The sequence below is a fragment of the Clupea harengus genome, chromosome 21, assembly GCF_900700415.2.
Source record: "Clupea harengus chromosome 21, Ch_v2.0.2, whole genome shotgun sequence".
Taxonomy (NCBI): Eukaryota; Metazoa; Chordata; class Actinopteri; order Clupeiformes; family Clupeidae; genus Clupea; species Clupea harengus.
Window position 1 is genome coordinate 22,779,280 of NC_045172.1, and position 17,500 is coordinate 22,796,779.

Below are 17,500 nucleotides of genomic sequence, written 5' to 3' on the forward strand. Positions count from 1 at the left end.
ACCATTACGTCCAGGAACACCGTTTAATTAGTCCCAAGACCCAAAGTTAAAGTAGTGTGTGCAAAACACACACATTTAAACAACACACACAGACACACGCACACACACACATACAGAGATAAGTCTGAGTCTGTTCCTTCCTCTTTCTCTCTCTCTCTCTCTCTCTCTCTCTCTCTCTGTATTTAAGTGTGTGCCTGAGCGTAGCAGGTCCATGCTAAGCCACAGGGTGTGGCCCTCTGTGCTAATCCCCTGTGCTGGCCCCTGGGGCCCGGATCCAGAGACCCATCACCTGGCCCTAAACCCCCACACAGGGCCCTGAGCCATGGGAGGTGACCGTTTCAAAGGAGGCCTCTCCGGGCCACCGTACTTAAACATATGACCTCAGCGTGTGTGCCTGAATCGGGCCCTTTCAACAACGCTGCTGAGAGTAAATTAGCGCCCTGATCACATTAGGAGATTAAGCTTTCAGGGGTCCGGCGGCCATCAAATGTTTTTGAAATTACCGACGGGCGAAGATTTGAAACATATTGCCTCCACAACAGGGCAGCCATTGTTTCTTGGTCAGGCTAAGTCACTTTGCCAAGAGAGAGAAGTAACGAGACACCACGCGAGAAGTAAACGTTATTGCTGGAGTTATCCTTAGGTGCAGAACGAGAGAAGTAAACGCTATTGCTGGAGTTATCCTCAGGTGCAGAATAGTTTGGAACGGATGATGATGAAATGGTGAAGTGTTACTGCCAGTGTGGTGTGCATGTCTGAATCATAGAAATACTGAACTGCTAGATCCATCACACACTTTCTGTGGCCCTTTAACACATATGTATCGCAAGCGTAGCCACGGGTGTCCCCGGCTGTGCCTGTGCCACCAAACTCTAAAGCTGGCACACCTGGCCGTGGCGCTCGAGACAAGCCGAGCTCGGAAGGGGTCCCCCAAGGACAGCTGATTACGTTAGTGTGCCACAACGGCCACGCCGTGAGAAACCCCTTGAAATCTCTGATTCCGTGCAGGAGACTATAATGACATATCCAGAACCCCCCTACGGGATCCCCATAGCATCAGCGTACTGGGAGGTTACTGTCTGTCATACGGTACAAAAGTGCAGGCGATAGGAGGGGAAGAAGAAAAACAAAACAGTGGTTGGTGAGTATTTGTTACCATGACTAGCTACCCAGTAACTCTATAATAAGGAGCGTGTGCTAGTTAGCCTGCTAGGTGTTTTGAAAGGAGTTTGCATTAACATTCTGGCTGCTACGGTTATTTCCTACACTGTCATCTGCTTTTAATAACCTGTTTTTAATAAACTGTTTTTAATAACCTGTTTTTAATAAACTGTTTTTAATAACCTGTTTTTAATGCATATAGACTAACAGACCCCGGCTGTCAGAAAAGAGCCATCTTTGTTTGTGGCCATCTTGTGGTTGCCATCTTATGGTTAACTTACGCTTGGCGGTAGAAAATGTGATGTGATGTAGTTGCATGTTCAGTGCTGGAGATGTTCAGTGAGTAGACCATTACAGTCAACACACCTCAAGGTTTCACATTCCTTTTATTAACTAGAATATTATTAATTATATAATAATAATATAAATTAATTAACACTATATTTATTCTACTTTATTCCTTTCAAATAATGTTTTGGATGAGAATGTTTGAATGTAAAAAAAAAACGGGTAAAGTTGACCTAAAAAGGTGACTTTTTTTCTATTGGTTTGGTTTGGCACACTACATATCCCATTGGTGCCCAAATGGCTATTTCTGGCTACACTACTGATATGTATATTTTCTAGGCAAAGCCTTGATTATCCTTTATGGTGAGCATGTCCTATTGAAGAAAAGTGAGTAAGAACAAATGTCCTATATTCACATATTTCTTTTATAAACAATTAATGACCATCGCTTGATTATGGCAGGCCACCAAGGCCTTCATTAATGCGTAAAAATGTCACAGAAAATCACAAGTGCCATTACCATTTCAAAGGTGGCCCCTCAATCAGCATCTTTGTCAATCTCAGAAGGACGGCGGCGTCCACTGCTCTGGCAGCCATTTTAGTAATTTATTACTTTTATACTCTGGAGGTAAGAACAAGGTCTTTCAGCCTCATTATGCTCTGCTTTCATCACAGCTGCACTGACATCTTTAAAACAGCCTAACGCGCTCTCTCTCTCTCTCTCTCTCTCTCTCTCTCTCTCTCTCTCTCTCTATCTCCCTCTCTCTCTCTCTCTCTCTCTCGCTTGCGCGCTCTTTCGAGTGCCCTGGACACACTTCAGCGGCATGCCAAAGACAAACCCTGCCGCTTGTCATTAAGATCAACACAAACAGATATTTAATGCAGTGACCTGTCTAGCCTCAGCCGTGTGCTTCGCAGGCCCTCATTTGAAGTCACCGTACATTTGTTCTCCGTGGCTCGGAGCATGGCACATGTAATAACTGTCTGAGTGTGTGTGAGGGGGGGGGGGGGGGGGGGGACTTCAAACAAATACATAATACTGCTCTGCCACTCTCTACCCTCAAGGAATACTGTTTGGGGGAATCGACTGAGATGAAATATAACGTTGGATAAATACCATATTCCTCATGGATGGATTTCCAATTGAATATAACAGCCTGGCTGTGGAGTGAGTCCCAGTGTTAGATGTGTGTTAGATGTTACTGTTCGTCTTAAAACCCACGCCTGCTTGTGAAAACATTTGCACTCGTTTGACAAATGTAGGTGCTGTGGATGAAACCAAACAATGACTGTAGTTTCCCCCCCCCAGATGTTTCCCAGCCTCTCTGGCTTCATGCCGAACCTTGAGCAGAACTAGAGACCCGGTTCGGGGCCGAATCCTTTAACAATTAATGCGTCTGCTTTTTTCTTACTGATGGCAGGCCACCAAGGCCTTCATTAATGCGTAAAAATGTCACAGAAAATCACAAGTGCCATTACCATTTCAAAGGTGGCCCCTCAATCAGCATCTTTGTCAATCTCAGAAGGACGGCGGCGGCCACTGCTCTGGCAGCCATTTTAGTAATTTATTACTTTTATACTCTGGAGGTAAGAACAAGGTCTTTCAGCCTCATTATGCTCTGCTTTCATCACAGCTGCACTGACATCTTTAAAACAGCCTAACGCGCTCTCTCTCTCTCTATCTCCCTCTCTCTCTCTCTCTCTCTCTCTCTCTCTCTATCTCCCTCTCTCTCTCTCTCTCTCTCTATCTCCCTCTCTCTCTCTCTCCCTATCTTTCTATCTCCCTATCGCTCTCTCTATCTCGTCGTTTATCTGCTACTTATTATTTATTTTTTTTTACCCCAAAAGGGCTGAGACACGACTTCACACTCACTTCACACAAACAAACAGACCATTTGTACCAGTCCTGTGCGCATCGCGCCACATTCACCGCTGACACGCGTGGACAGAGCGAATACCTAACACCGTACCCGCCGTAAAACCACCGCGCTCCGCCTCGACAGGACCTGTTGTACGTCTGCGGGGCTGGTGTGTGTGTGTTACCGACCCGCTCTCAGAAGAGGCCAGCATTGCCATTCCTGTCAGCTCCGTGCTGTGAGTCACCTCTGGCTGCAGGTTCTCTCTCTGGGAGCTTATCAGGGCCGATTATGACCAGGAGCATCCTCTCTCCAGACAGCCCAGCTTTTTTTTTTTTTATCTCTCGTATGTATATTTTATGGCCATGTTCCCCTTGCACTGAGGCACATCTATCTTTGTACAAAAAAAAGGCAAAAAAGAACGAACGAAGGAACGAAAGAAAGAAAGAAAAAAGACTTGAATTATGTAGTGGGGAAGGGCCTGTGCCTCTCTGAGAGTCTCTCCAGTGAACAGTGTTAAATATTGAGAATCAGAGGCCGGGGATGTTTGAGACAGAAGCTAAAACTCTGGGACGTGTAGAGGGCACGCTGTTTTGTGAACTCAGATCATGGTGGAGATGGTTAGAGGGTTAGAGGCGTGGGGGTCACGGGGGGGGTCACAGGGGGGTCACTGTACCTCGGGTCACTGTAGGTGAGGGCTTCTTGGGCAGGTCGCTGAAGCTGTGTCCGTCCAAGATGGAGGGCTTACACTCCCTCTTCTCTTTCTCTGAGGCTGTGTTGGTCTCCATGGTGATGGTGGGACAGGAGGATGAGAGACCAGGACTGGGACTGCAGAAGAAAACAAAAAGAGGAGAGAGAGAGAGAGAGAGAGAGAGAGAGAGAGAGAGAGAGATTAGCCCTCTGAAACTGAGTGACGATATATTCTTGAGTTCCTCAGTATGAATTCAAATCTTCTCATAGGTGTTCTTATCTATCATCGTCTCTATGCTTACATTGGCACGTGCTACCTGCATGCACGCACACACACACACTCACACACACACACACACACACAGAGAGGGAGAGAGAGAGAGAGAGAGATACTGGGACAAGATGTGCAATAGAGGTGGACAGAGGAACAGTAACTAGCAGAAACTGCCATACTCCATGTGACACGGAGAGTAGAACAATGTGTTTGATTTGTTTTGAGTCAGCTGTACGTCAGATGTGCTGAACTAGACAGGATTGTTGTGAGTGTGTGTATGTGTGTGAGCAGCTTGTGATTATCTCTTAGCAGGAGAGAGACAGAGAGAGAGAGAGAGAGAGAGAGAGAGAGAGAGAGAGAGTGTGTGTGTGTGTGTGTGAGCAGCTTGTGATTATCGCTTAGCAGGAGAGAGACAGAGAGAGAGAGAGTGTGTATGAGTGTGTGTGTGTGAGCAGCTTGTGATTATCTCCTAGAAGGACAGAGACAGAGAGAGAGAGAGTGTATGAGTGTGTATGAGTGTGTGTGTGTGTGTGAGGAGCTTTTGATTATCTCCTATTAGGACAGAGACAGAGAGAGAAAGAGAGAGTGTGTATGAGTGTGTGTGTGTGTGTGTGTGTGTGTGTGTGTGTGAGCAGCTTGTGATTATCTCCTATTAGGAGAGAGACAGAGAGAGAAAGAGAGAGTGTGTATGAGTGTGTGTGTGTGTGTGTGTGTGTGAGTGTGTGTGATTATCTATCTCCTATAAGAAGAGAGAGACAGAGGCTTCTGTGTGCCTTTTCTCTCCAACAGAGGGAGCCCTGCGTAGCCATTTAAGCAGGTAATCAGCTCTCTGTCTGAACACAGGAGTGTGTGGGTGAGTAAGTGTGTGTGTCTGCCTGTGTGTGTGTGCCTGTGTGTGAGTGACTGGGTGTGCGCATATGTGGGGGTGTCTGTGTGTGTGCATATATGTGTGTGTTTGTGTGTGTGAGTGAGTGACTGTGTGCGCACATATGTGGGGGTGTCTGTGTGTGTGCATATATGTGTGTGTTTGTGTGTGTGTGAGTAAGTGTGTGGGTGAGGAAGTGTGTGAGTGACTGTGTGTGTGTGCCTGTGTGTGAGTGACTGGGTGTGCCATATGTGGGGGTGTCTGTGTGTGTGCATATATGTGTGTGTTTGTGTGTGTGAGTGAGTGAGTGACTGTGTGCGCACATATGTGGGGGTGTCTGTGTGTGTGCATATATGTGTGTGTTTGTGTGTGTGTGAGTAAGTGTGTGGGTGAGGAAGTGTGTGAGTGACTGTGTGTGTGTGCCTGTGTGTGCCATATGTGGGGGTGTCTGTGTGTGTGCATAAATGTGTGTGTTTGTGTGTGTGAGTGAGTGACTGTGCGCGCACACATGTGGGGGTGTCTGTGTGTGTGCATATATGTGTGTGTTTGTGTGTGTGTGTGAGTGACTGTGTGCACACATATGTGGGGGTGACTGTGAGTGTGCATATGTGTGTGTGTGTGTGTGTGTGTGTGTGTGAGAGAGAGAGAGTGTGTATGAGTGTGTGTGTGTGTGTGTGTGAGAGAGAGAGAGAGTGTATGAGTGTGTGTGTGTGTGTGTGAGAGAGAGAGAGAGTGTGTATGTGTGTGAGAGAGAGAGAGAGAGAGTGTATGAGTGTGTGTGTGTGTGTGAGAGAGAGAGAGACATAGAGAGAGTGTGTATGAGTGTGTGTGCGGCCTGTTCCAGTACAGTTAGAGAAGTGGCGATCGATGAGAGCCCCTATGTTAAGCCCTGACATGGCGCTGAATAGCTGGAGGGTACATTGCTATTGTTCAATGAGGGGAAATGGATTCAAATGATTGCGTAATTCATGAGTGTCAGTAAAAATCATATTCAGAATGTTAAAAGTGAATATCGCTCAAAAATCTCCGTGCACAGCATGAAGTCTTTAAAATTCTCTTTGAGGGCAACACCAAATCCTTTGGTCACATACCATCACACACACACACACGCACATCACAGAAACCAATATAGAGACAGATGCATACACACATGCACACTGACACACACACACACATGCAGACACACACACCTATTCACACACTGGCACTAACGCACACACACATACACACACACACGCATAAACATGTTGAGACTAAGGCTGTTTTGACAGTGTGTTATCTTTGCACAACCTACAAGATTATCATCAGCGCCGAGCGAACGGGTGATAGTGCGGTTCTAAAAGGAGCCCTGGACTTCTGCAACTACACTTCTGTGTCAGAACCCTTGCCAGGCCGGCCCAGGAGAGGAGATGTATCAGAGTCGCTCCACAGCAGAGAGAGAGAGAGAGAGAGAGAGAGAGAGAGAGAGAGAGATTTGTACCAACCATCAGAGTCTCTTTTAAACCCATCTCTGGTCTCTTTCTCCTCTTAGAATCAGTAACGAGTTTGAATAACATGGCTCTGTTCAAACACTACTATGAGAAGGGTGTGTTAAGCTGTGTTGTTAGTGAGGGTTTAAGTATGATATGGAGTTTGTGTTGTTAGTGAGGGTTTAAGTATGAGTTTAAGTATGATATAGAGTTTGTGTTGTTAGTGAGGGTTTAAGTATGATATGGAGTTTGTGTTGTTAGTGAGGGTTTAAGTATGAGTTTAAGTATGATATGGAGTTTGTGTTGTTAGTGAGGGTTTAAGTATGAGTTTAAGTATGAGTTTAAGTATGATATGGAGTTTGTGTTGTTAGTGAGGGTTTAAGTATGAGTTTAAGTATGATATGGAGTTTGTGTTGTTAGTGAGGGTTTAAGTATGAGTTTAAGTATGATATAGAGTTTGTGTTGTTAGTGAGGGTTTAAGTATGATATGGAGTTTGTGTTGTTAGTGAGGGTTTAAGTATGAGTTTAAGTATGATATGGAGTTTGTGTTGTTAGTGAGGGTTTAAGTATGAGTTTAAGTATGATATGGAGTTTGTGTTGTTAGTGAGGGTTTAAGTATGAGTTTAAGTATGAGTTAAAGTATGATATGGAGTTTGTGTGGGCATTTGTCTCTCCTTATGTCATTTGTCCAAAAGGCTTAGTGACAGGGCTTATTTCTGTGTTGGCGCGGTGTGGGAGTTTGGGTGTGTGAAGCTGTCCCGTAGCGCTTCGCACGTGACCTCGCGCTGCTTGTCGCCGTGGCGACTTCCCTTCGGGGCCGCTCGAGCGGCAGCGTCGCCGGCTTGCCCGTGGTGGCAGCCACCCGTTCCTCGCGCCAACGTAAGCGGATTAGAGGTGGGCGTCTTACGGGGGCAAGGTGGCATCTGCCTCGCTTTTTACCGCAGCCAAGAGCCAGACCCTCACCTGTTCTTTCACCGGTACTTCTGTTACAGTGGCTAGTGCTCTCTCTCTCTCTCTTCCTTTCTTTCTTTCTTCCTTTCTCTCTTTCTTCCTTTCTTTCTTTCTCTCTTCCTTTCTTATGTTTTTCTATACTTTCTTTCGTTCTTTCTATACTTTCAAACACCTCAGCCAACTTCACTTTCTTTATTGAATCTAAGGACCCCAATTGAGTAGTCAGGGCCCCAGTAGAGCCGTGTGTGTGTGTGTGTGTGTGTGTGTGTGTGTGTGTGTGTGTGTGTGTGTGTGTGTGTGTGTGTGTGTGTGTGAGTGAGTTCACAGCACCATCATCCAAGTTCTGAGACTGAAATGTGAGAAGGCTCACTAGGGCTGTTAATTTATTGATCGGAAGCCTACATTTGCTTTGAAACATTATTTAATTTCGCATAACACACGACGTCCCGAGAGTCTTACTCGATTTCACAACTCCTCCAACTGGCAGCCATTGAGGGGGGACAGAGCCCTGGAGTTCTTTGTTGCCTTGGTTGAAAGACTTCAAACCAGTGCAATAAAACCTCCCTTCACGCTCTCCTCCAAAAACCCTCACACCCTTTAAGCACCCTTTGGAACTGGCTTTCAGACGATGACAGAGCCACATAATCACCAACACAAGTAACTGCTTTGTTGAATTGCGAAAGCACTTCATATATTAAAAACTGTGGGTTGCGTTTACTAGTCCAGCAAACTCATAATCAGAGGGGGCTGAACTTCAAGCTGGAAAAGTATGACTGTCTCTTGAAGGAAAGAGAGTAAGAAGGAGGGATGAAGGGAGAGGAAGAAGAAGGGAGAAACAGAAGAAGAGAGAAACAGAAGAGGTGTACAAGGGAGTGGCAAACAGCGGTGTAGGAAAATGGCCCCAATATGATCAGTTTATAACCTCAGTACACTCATAGAGAGCACTAGGCCAGCACATCCCATATTAAAGAAAATCCAACTCAACTTGATCCATGTCACCACGTCTGCGTCTCTCATGTGTCTATACACTATAAGAGGACACTCTTAGGCATTTCAACCCGGAGTCCTTCAACAGTACCATCAGTCACAAGCTGTAAAATAAAACTTGTAAGATGGAGTTACTGGCCAACAAACTCTACCTAGGGACCACCAAGTTGCCATATCAACACCCATCCCATCCCCCGTCTTAGTCTCCCCCCCCGCCCCCCACAAACACACCACTATCACCACCTCCTCATACCCTGACCCAACACCACCCCCCTAGGCCTGTGACTGCAGCCACCCTGTGACTCAGGCGGGGGCCACCACCCCGGCAGCACAGCCAGGGCCTGATGGGACGGTACAGGTGTCAGCACGAGCACAGACAGATGGTAGAGAGAGAGAGAGACGAGAGACGAGAGAGAGAGAGAGGAAGAGAGAGAAGGAGTGAGACAGAGACAGACGTACAGAGGAAGAGCAAGAAAGAGGAAAAGAGAGATAGAGGAGAAGAAATAGATAGAGAGAGAGAAGGAGAGATAAAAAGAGAGAGAGAATGCAGATGGAATGAGAAGTAGCACGGTGTAGCAGGCAGCCGTAAAGCGTACCCAGCAGGGGTGCAGTAGCGCTGCGTACCCAGCAGGGGGAGGAACAGGTGGGCAGCGAGGCCCCAGGTCCAGCCCAGGAGGGCAGAGGTGGGGGGCGGGAGGAGGACAAACCCGGATAATCCTCCCAAACTCAGCCACGCCTTCCTCAGCAGAGGAGCGTTCTGGAGGGGGGGCGGGGGGCGGAGGGGGGGGGACCCTCACAGGTGTCACTCAGCTAGCAAACCAGTGATGCCTTAACAAGGTGAGAAAGTCACTCAAGGATGGATAGATCGAGGACACTCCAGGTTCTTCATGCGGTCCATGCAGTCTGGTCCACACTAGGCCCGGCTGTGTGTCCTCTGATTGGATTGAGAGGAGCAGTGGACTGGATGAGTGGACTACTCGTCTGTAGGACAGACTAACATTTGAGGAGCGCATATGACCGTTAGCATCCTGAGAAGTCTCACTCACTCTCTCTCTCCCTCCTTTTTCCTTTCCTCTGATTCATTTACACACACACTCACACACACACACACACACACACACACGCGTGCACCTACACACATACACACACGCACACACACACACACACACACACATACGCACACACGCGTGCACGCACACACATACGCACACACACACACACACACACACATGCGCGCACGCACACACATAAACTTCTCTTTACCCACCAATCAATACTTTCACCCATCAATCAATACTCAATGATCTTCTCTTTAACCATCAATCAATACTCAATACCCTTCTCTTACGCGCCATATGACTAACCTGCCAGTTACAGTCCAATCAAACTAAACTCAGATGTCTTTTCCACCATTCAGCTTATATTTGTTTTTTTTACAATCGCTTTGACCTTTGCTGCAAAATCCATTCAATCACCACATCCTCAGAAATGCATGGATATGTGTCTCACGACCAGCCAAACTGTACAACTACAGCAAACTTGAGACATTTAGATACTCTGTTCAAGACAGTTAACTTTCCGTTCAAAACCTGACAAAATTTAAATCACTGTACTGTAGATGGCTCTATTTTGGTGCTATACGCTTGAAATAAGATATTATTCAGATGTTTGCATAAAATGTATTCAGTTTTTTAGTTTGCAGCCTTGTTACCATCTATATAGAAGCAGTCATATTTGCATTTAAATGTGCATGTAAAGAATAATATTATCCAATATACAGTATATATTTATAATATATAAACAGGCAAAATATTGCTGCACTGTACACACTCAGTACTGTAACACGCAAACCAAGAGTACAGTTTGAGTGTATAGAGTTTAAAGTATATCTGGGTGAAGTGTATAGTTTGAGTGTATAGAGCGTATAGTATATCTGGGTGAAGTGTGTAGTTTGAGTGTATATAGCGTATAGTATATCTGGGTGAAGTGTGTAGTTTGAGTGTATATAGCGTATAGTATATCTGGGTGAAGTGTGTAGTTTGAGTGTATAGAGCGTATAGTATATCTGGGTGAAGTGTGTAGTTTGAGTGTATATAGCGTCTAGTATATCTGGGTGAAGTGTTTTGGTGGCGGTAGTGCATTTTGCACAAGAGTTTCACAAATGTGCTGAAGGGCATTTTTGTAAAGCACACTGTGTGAAGAGTTTTGAAAAGTGTGAAATTGATTGTAAAAAACTGTAACCCACACACACACACACACACACACACACACACACACACACACACACACACACACACACACACTATTCCTGAAAACTACAGCACAGTTCTCAGTCTCCGTTTTGCTTGACGTACAGAACAGTCTTTGTGGCAAGTGCTGCCCCCCCCCCCCCTCTCCACTTCTCTCCACTTGGGTTTAATCGGGTCCCTGTAAACGGGGAATGTGGCTTGTAAACGGTCTGGCCTGGTACAGTGGCTCCGAGGCCTGAGTGAATGGGTCTGAATGTGATGGACGGACGTGTGTGTGTGTGTGTGTGTGTGTGTGTGTGTGTGTGTGTGTGTGGGTGTTTGTGGGTGTCTGTCTGTGAGAGTGCATGTCTGTAAGTGAGTGTGTGTGTGAGTGTGAGTGTGTGTGTGTGTGTGTGTGTGTGTGTGTGTGTGCGTGTGTGTATGTATGCTTGTGTGTGTGTGTGTGTGTGTGTGTTTGGATGTTGTTGTGTACGTGTATGTATGCCTGTGTGTGTATGTATGTGCACGTGGGTTTATGGATGCACGCGACCGTGGGTGTGTGTGTGTGTGTGTTTATGTATGTGCGCGCATGTGTGTGTGTGTGTGTGCTGCTCTCTCTCTTCACTGTGGCCACTACCCAGGGTCCTTTGAAGAGGTGTGACAGGTGTGAGGTCGCCTCCCCTCCTCCTCGCTGCAGGGGTGTGTGTGTGTGTGTGTGCACCTGTGTGGGTGTGTATGTGTGTGTGGTGGGTGGTGAGGGGGAGGGTTGAAACATGCTGCACATGAGTGCAATGCCCATTCAAACACACACAGGCACTCACTCCCCACTCCTCTCCCTCTCTCTCACACACACACACACACACACACACACACACACACACACACACACACACACCTTCCTACTTCTCCTGTAATGAGTGGTGGGCCCATTAGGGCTGAGCAGACAGGACTAAAGAGTTTGGCTGGCTGCTGAAACGCCCACCTCCCTCAGAAAACCCTAACGCTTGTCATTCAGCCTCCTTAAAAAGAGACCCACACACACACACACACACACACACACACACACACACACACACACACACACACACACACTCTGTCCTTTCACCACTCACACTCAACCTCCATCTCCTTCATTCGTCTTTTTCTTTCTATCACTGTCTTATTCTCTCACTCTCTCTGTCTCTCACTTTCTCTCTCTCTCTCTCTCTCTGTGTGACCCTCTTCTCTCGCACTCACTCTTACTTGCTCTCGCGCTCTCTGTCTCTCATCTCTCTCTTGTGTTTCTCCCCACGCTGCTCCCCTCCTCTCTCTCTCTCTCTCTCTCTCTCTGTCTCTCACTCTCTCTCTCTCTCTCTCTCTCTCTCTCTGTGACCCTCTTCTCTCGCACTCACTCTTACTTGCTCTCGCGCTCTCTGTCTTTGTTTGTTGTTGTTGGTTTTTTCGATGGGTTCCAAATGGTGTTTTAGATAAAGGCTTTTAAAAGTCAAACTCTCTTTGTTCTTTCTCTGTCTCCCTCTCTATTTCTCTCTCTCTCTCTCTCTCACGTCCTCTCATTCTCCCTCCCTCTCATGCGTTCCCTCTCTCTACCCCCCCCCCCCTCCCTCTCTCTCTCTAGTGAGCGGAGAAGTGGTGTGTGTTTCTCTGTGGTGAGGACCCCTCCACTCCAAGGGGAGCCTCTCTTCCACGTCAAGTGTTCTTCAACAACTTTTTAAAACACTCAGATTATGAACTTACTTTGCACTTGTAAAGTTAATCGTAAGCAAAGACATCCAGTCACAATCTCAACCACACACACACACACACACACACACACACACACGTTTAAAGCGGCCATTATTTGACCATTGTGGGTTGAAGAACTTGGACAAATAATGAGGTTAACCGTCAGCTATGTTAAACTTTAGTGCCAGGGGTCCTGTTAGCATATGAATGGCTACAACAACAATGGCAATAATGATCTCTTAGCTGCAATCTCCTATTGTCCCCCCGGAGTCATTGTTTTTGGGCAGGTACACAGGGGTTCATTTAGGCTGAGATAACCAACAATGCGGGGGCTTTAGGAAGAGGTGATTTAGGGTTTAAGGGGACCGCCTCCGTCCGCCGGCCCTGTTGGTCTATTCAGCCTGGCTTTTGTGCCACAGTCAGCGGGCGTTTGTTTTAGCACCTCACCCTCTTCTCCCGGTGCACCCCCATTCCCCCCTTCAACAGCCCCCTCTCTCTCTCTCCCTCTCTCTCTCCCTCTCTCTCTCTCTCTCTCTCTCTCTCTCTCTTCACAGCCTCTGAAGAGAATGCAAACAAATATCAAAGAGCCCTCTTGTTTGAAGATCTCGAGCCCTAACCCCCCCCCCCCCCCCCCCCCAACATCACTAACCCCCTCCACTCTTCCCAACATCACTACCACCCCTCAATTCTCTTTATCTTCTCTGTTTTGCTCTTTCTACCCCTTCAGAATTTGGTATTTAATACAGGTAAGCCCCTCAACACAAACACACACACACACACATACACTCTATCATATACATACACACACACACACGCTCATAGACATCTCCCTCTCTACTGTCACACACACACACACACACACACAGACTAGAAAAGTGGAGAGGGGTGAATTGTTGGAGCTGTTGTTCAGTGCTGGCAGGCTGTGGGCATCTGGGCTCTGGCGTTGTGTTGTGCCAGCTCACATATCAAAGAGCTGAGGGCAGAGGGCGATGAGATCACCTCCTGGTCGCCACCCTGTTCCGTGTGCTGGGCGTGCCCGAGACCCCATCAGCGAGCGCGCGGGCGGGACACACGGCTCTTTTGTCACGAGATGTCTGGGTGCGTGTACTGCACCATGTCTGGGAGAGGTACTGGCAGTAGAGTTGAGTTTTTATGGAGAGTTTAAACTCTACAGATCGCTATGATTATTTGACTTGCTGGCCACAAATGGAAGCAATCACTCATGTTAAAGTTAGAAACAGTACTTTCTCACAGAAAAAGGACACACGCATCCCCAAATTCTCACTCAGTGTTTCGTCTCTAATGTTCATTATTTAAGCGAGTGCCGACCGCTGAGAACGGAGGTTGAAAGGTTTCCCAGGTAGCATAGCAACTGGGTCAGTGTGTCAGCGGAGCTCGGAGCTCGTCCCCGTGCTGCTACTGCACAGAGAGGCTGGGGGGGGGGGGGGGGGGGAGCGCTGGGGGCAGGCAGAGTTTAAGAGCTAAGAGTCAAACCTCATCATCGCATCAGAGAATAGCAAAGGGTCACCGCAACAGTACTTCATACGCAGGTGGACAGCAGCCTACACTCCTCATCCCACAGACAGGGAGAGAGAAAGAGGGAGGGAGATGAAGCAAGAAACCAAGGAAAAAAGAGAGAAAGAAAGGAAGAGGGAGAGAGAGAGAAAGAAAGGAGGAGAGAGAGAGAGAGAGAGAGAGAGCGAGAGGAGGGGGGAACAGAGAGAAAGAGAGAGCGAGGGAGGGAGAGGGACGAAGAGCAAGAAACCAAGAGAAAGACAGAAAGAAAGGAAGAGAGAGAGAGAGGGAGAGAGAGAGAGAGAAAGAAAGGCACAGATAGAGAGCGGGACGGAGGCCGTTACTCAGGCAGCCCAGAGGACAGCCCGTTTCCTGTGTCCATTAATTCCGACGGAATGCAGCTGTTTGCTGCCCTGCGAGGCCGTGTGTTAACTGCTGCTGCCGCCGCTGGCATTAAACACACTCCACACTTCAGACCTCCACACTGTGTTCGTTCCCCCCTTCCTCCTCTCCTCTCCTCTCCTCTCCTCTCCTCTCCTCTCCTCTCACAGGGAGCAGGGAGGGAAACAGATCCCCGTTTGATGCTCTTCTCACTGGGTAGACCATTCGTCACGAGCGGGCGGGCGGGCCTTCCTCAGAACCGCGATGCGTAATTGATTAGACGTTAGAAAGTGCATCGTGTTTCGGGTGCGAGGTGATGTATGTTTGACCAGAGATTTAATGTGTGATGAAAATAACCTTTATGTCTTTTTTCTACATTTGCATAGACAAAGAGAGAGAGAGACAGAGACACCAATTCCTAGAATTCATACCCCTGGTCATGACGAGAAACAAACAAAAAAAAAAACCTGCGCGCCCACTGTTGGTGTAGAGGGAGAGAAAGCACACACACACACGCACACACACACACACACACACACACACACACACACGCACACACACACACACACACACAGACACACACAGTGTGTTTCCATGCTCCAGGTGCAGTGGGGTTTGGCTCATCACAGAGCATTACTTCCAGCGCGGCTCAACCCATCATCCTGAGTAATTGCAGCGCGGCCTGTCAGCCAAACAAATGACTCTGACAGAACCCTGAAAGGTCACGGAGCGAAAGCGCAGTCCTTTATTCCACTCCTCCGCCTCCCTCACTCTTTCAAACGGGGGAGCCTCGCCGCCGAAAACTACACTCCTCACACACACACACACACACACACACACACACACACACACACACACACACGCACTTATCTTCCTCCTCTCTCTCTCGAGATGTAAAAATAGCAACAGCAAAACATGAAACAAAAATATAAGATCATTTTTATGAAATACCTGATGTTCCCATTTCAACTTGTTATAAACTTATTACACTCGGCTACATTGGGATTTATTCCACTTTGAAAGATTTAAGCACTATTTAAGTAATTTGATTAAATCATTTTCTGTCCCAGAAACCTGACATTTTTACTGAGCGTCACCGAAAGCTCTCCCGCTAGCCATGATAATAACAAGCTTCCACAGCAGGTCAAACGGACAGCTTCTTGGCGTGCGCTCCTGGAATGTGATGCTTGTTGTGAATGGGCTGGCTACAGCAGTAATTCTGTCTTATGAGATGTTTCCTTTGTGGTCTTTGTCATGAGCTGAGCTGAGCTGGACTTCATTGATTTAAACGATGCTATTTCTATACCTCATTTCCAAAGGACTACTTCCATGCGTGCCCGTAAAACTTGTGCTGTCCTGTGCCGCGCTGAGGTGCGTGTGTGTGTGTGTGTGTGTACACCACAGTATAGCAGTCAGTGGCCGTGTTCTGAGAAGTCCGTCCCTGAAGGGAGCTGTGGGCCTGAACAGTATAGGCCTGAGAGGATGGGATTAGTCATTCTCTTGGCACGGGTCGGCTGCTGGGCGAGCGAGCGAGGGAGCGAGGGAGGGGAGCAGTTGACTGACTGACTGACCGACCGACCAACACATGCGTTCATGAGGGCCTGCTGGGCTCCACAAGAGAGTAGCACTCTGAGCCAGCATGCTAGTGGAGGCAGGAGCGGGGCAAAGCTACCGGCGCCTATAATAAGGGGGGATGAGAATGAGAGACGGGCGAGAGAGGAAGAGACAACCCCAGTAGAGGGGCTCCTCATGGGGGTTAACCACCATGAACCAAGATGTCAGCTAACTTTTTGGGGCTGAAGGCGCTAGCATTGTCTTTCTGGGCTGAAGTAGCTAGCATTGTCTTCCTGGGCTGAAGTCGCTAGCATTGTCTTTCTGGGCTAAAGTAGCTAGCATTGTCTTTCTGGGCTGAAGTAGCTAGCATTGTCTTCCTGGGCTGAAGTCGCTAGCATTGTCTTTCTGGCCTGAAGTCGCTAGCATTGTCTTCCTGGGCTGAAGTAGCTAGCATTGTCTTCCTGGGCTAAAGTAGCTAGCATTGTCTTCCTGGGCTGAAGTCGCTAACATTGTCTTTCTGGGCTGAAGTAGCTAGCATTGTCTTCCTGGGCTGAAGTAGCTAGCATTGTCTTCCTGGGCTGAAGTAGCTAGCATTGTCTTCCTGGGCTAAAGTAGCTAGCATTGTCTTTCTGGGCTGAAGTCGCTAGCATTGTCTTTCTGGGCTGAAGTCGCTAGCATTGTCTTTCTGGGCTGAAGTAGCTAGCATTGTCTTTCTGGGCTGAAGTAGCTAGCATTGTCTTCCTGGGCTGAAGTCGCTAGCATTGTCTTTCTGGGCTGAAGTAGCTAGCATTGTCTTCCTGGGCTGAAGTCGCTAGCATTGTCTTTCTGGCCTGAAGTCGCTAGCATTGTCTTCCTGGGCTGAAGTAGCTAGCATTGTCTTCCTGGGCTAAAGTAGCTAGCATTGTCTTCCTGGGCTAAAGTCGCTAGCATTGTCTTTCTGGGCTGAAGTCGCTAGCATTGTCTTTCTGGGCTAAAGTAGCTAGCATTGTCTTCCTGGGCTAAAGTAGCTAGCATTGTCTTCCTGGGCTAAAGTCGCTAGCATTGTCTTTCTGGGCTGAAGTCGCTAGCATTGTCTTTCTGGGCTAAAGTAGCTAGCATTGTCTTCCTGGGCTGAAGTCGCTAACATTGTCTTTCTGGGCTGAAGTAGCTAGCATTGTCTTCCTGGGCTGAAGTAGCTAGCATTGTCTTCCTGGGCTGAAGTAGCTAGCATTGTCTTCCTGGGCTAAAGTAGCTAGCATTGTCTTTCTGGGCTGAAGTCGCTAGCATTGTCTTTCTGGGCTGAAGTCGCTAGCATTGTCTTTCTGGGCTGAAGTAGCTAGCATTGTCTTTCTGGGCTGAAGTAGCTAGCATTGTCTTCCTGGGCTGAAGTCGCTAGCATTGTCTTTCTGGGCTGAAGTAGCTAGCATTGTCTTCCTGGGCTGAAGTCGCTAGCATTGTCTTTCTGGCCTGAAGTCGCTAGCATTGTCTTCCTGGGCTGAAGTAGCTAGCATTGTCTTCCTGGGCTAAAGTAGCTAGCATTGTCTTCCTGGGCTAAAGTCGCTAGCATTGTCTTTCTGGGC

At 47.6% G+C, this 17,500-nt stretch overlaps 1 protein-coding gene across 1 annotated transcript in view; it reads right to left on the reverse strand.

Annotated features, from left to right (window-relative positions):
• LOC105905650 (zinc finger protein GLI2) overlaps positions 1 to 17,500 on the reverse strand; it is a 100,023-nt gene that overhangs the window by 71,148 nt on the left and 11,375 nt on the right. The window contains 1 exon segment of the mRNA XM_012833679.3: positions 3,982 to 4,133. Within this exon segment, the coding sequence (XP_012689133.2) occupies positions 3,982 to 4,093 (112 nt within the window). The 5' untranslated portion in view covers positions 4,094 to 4,133.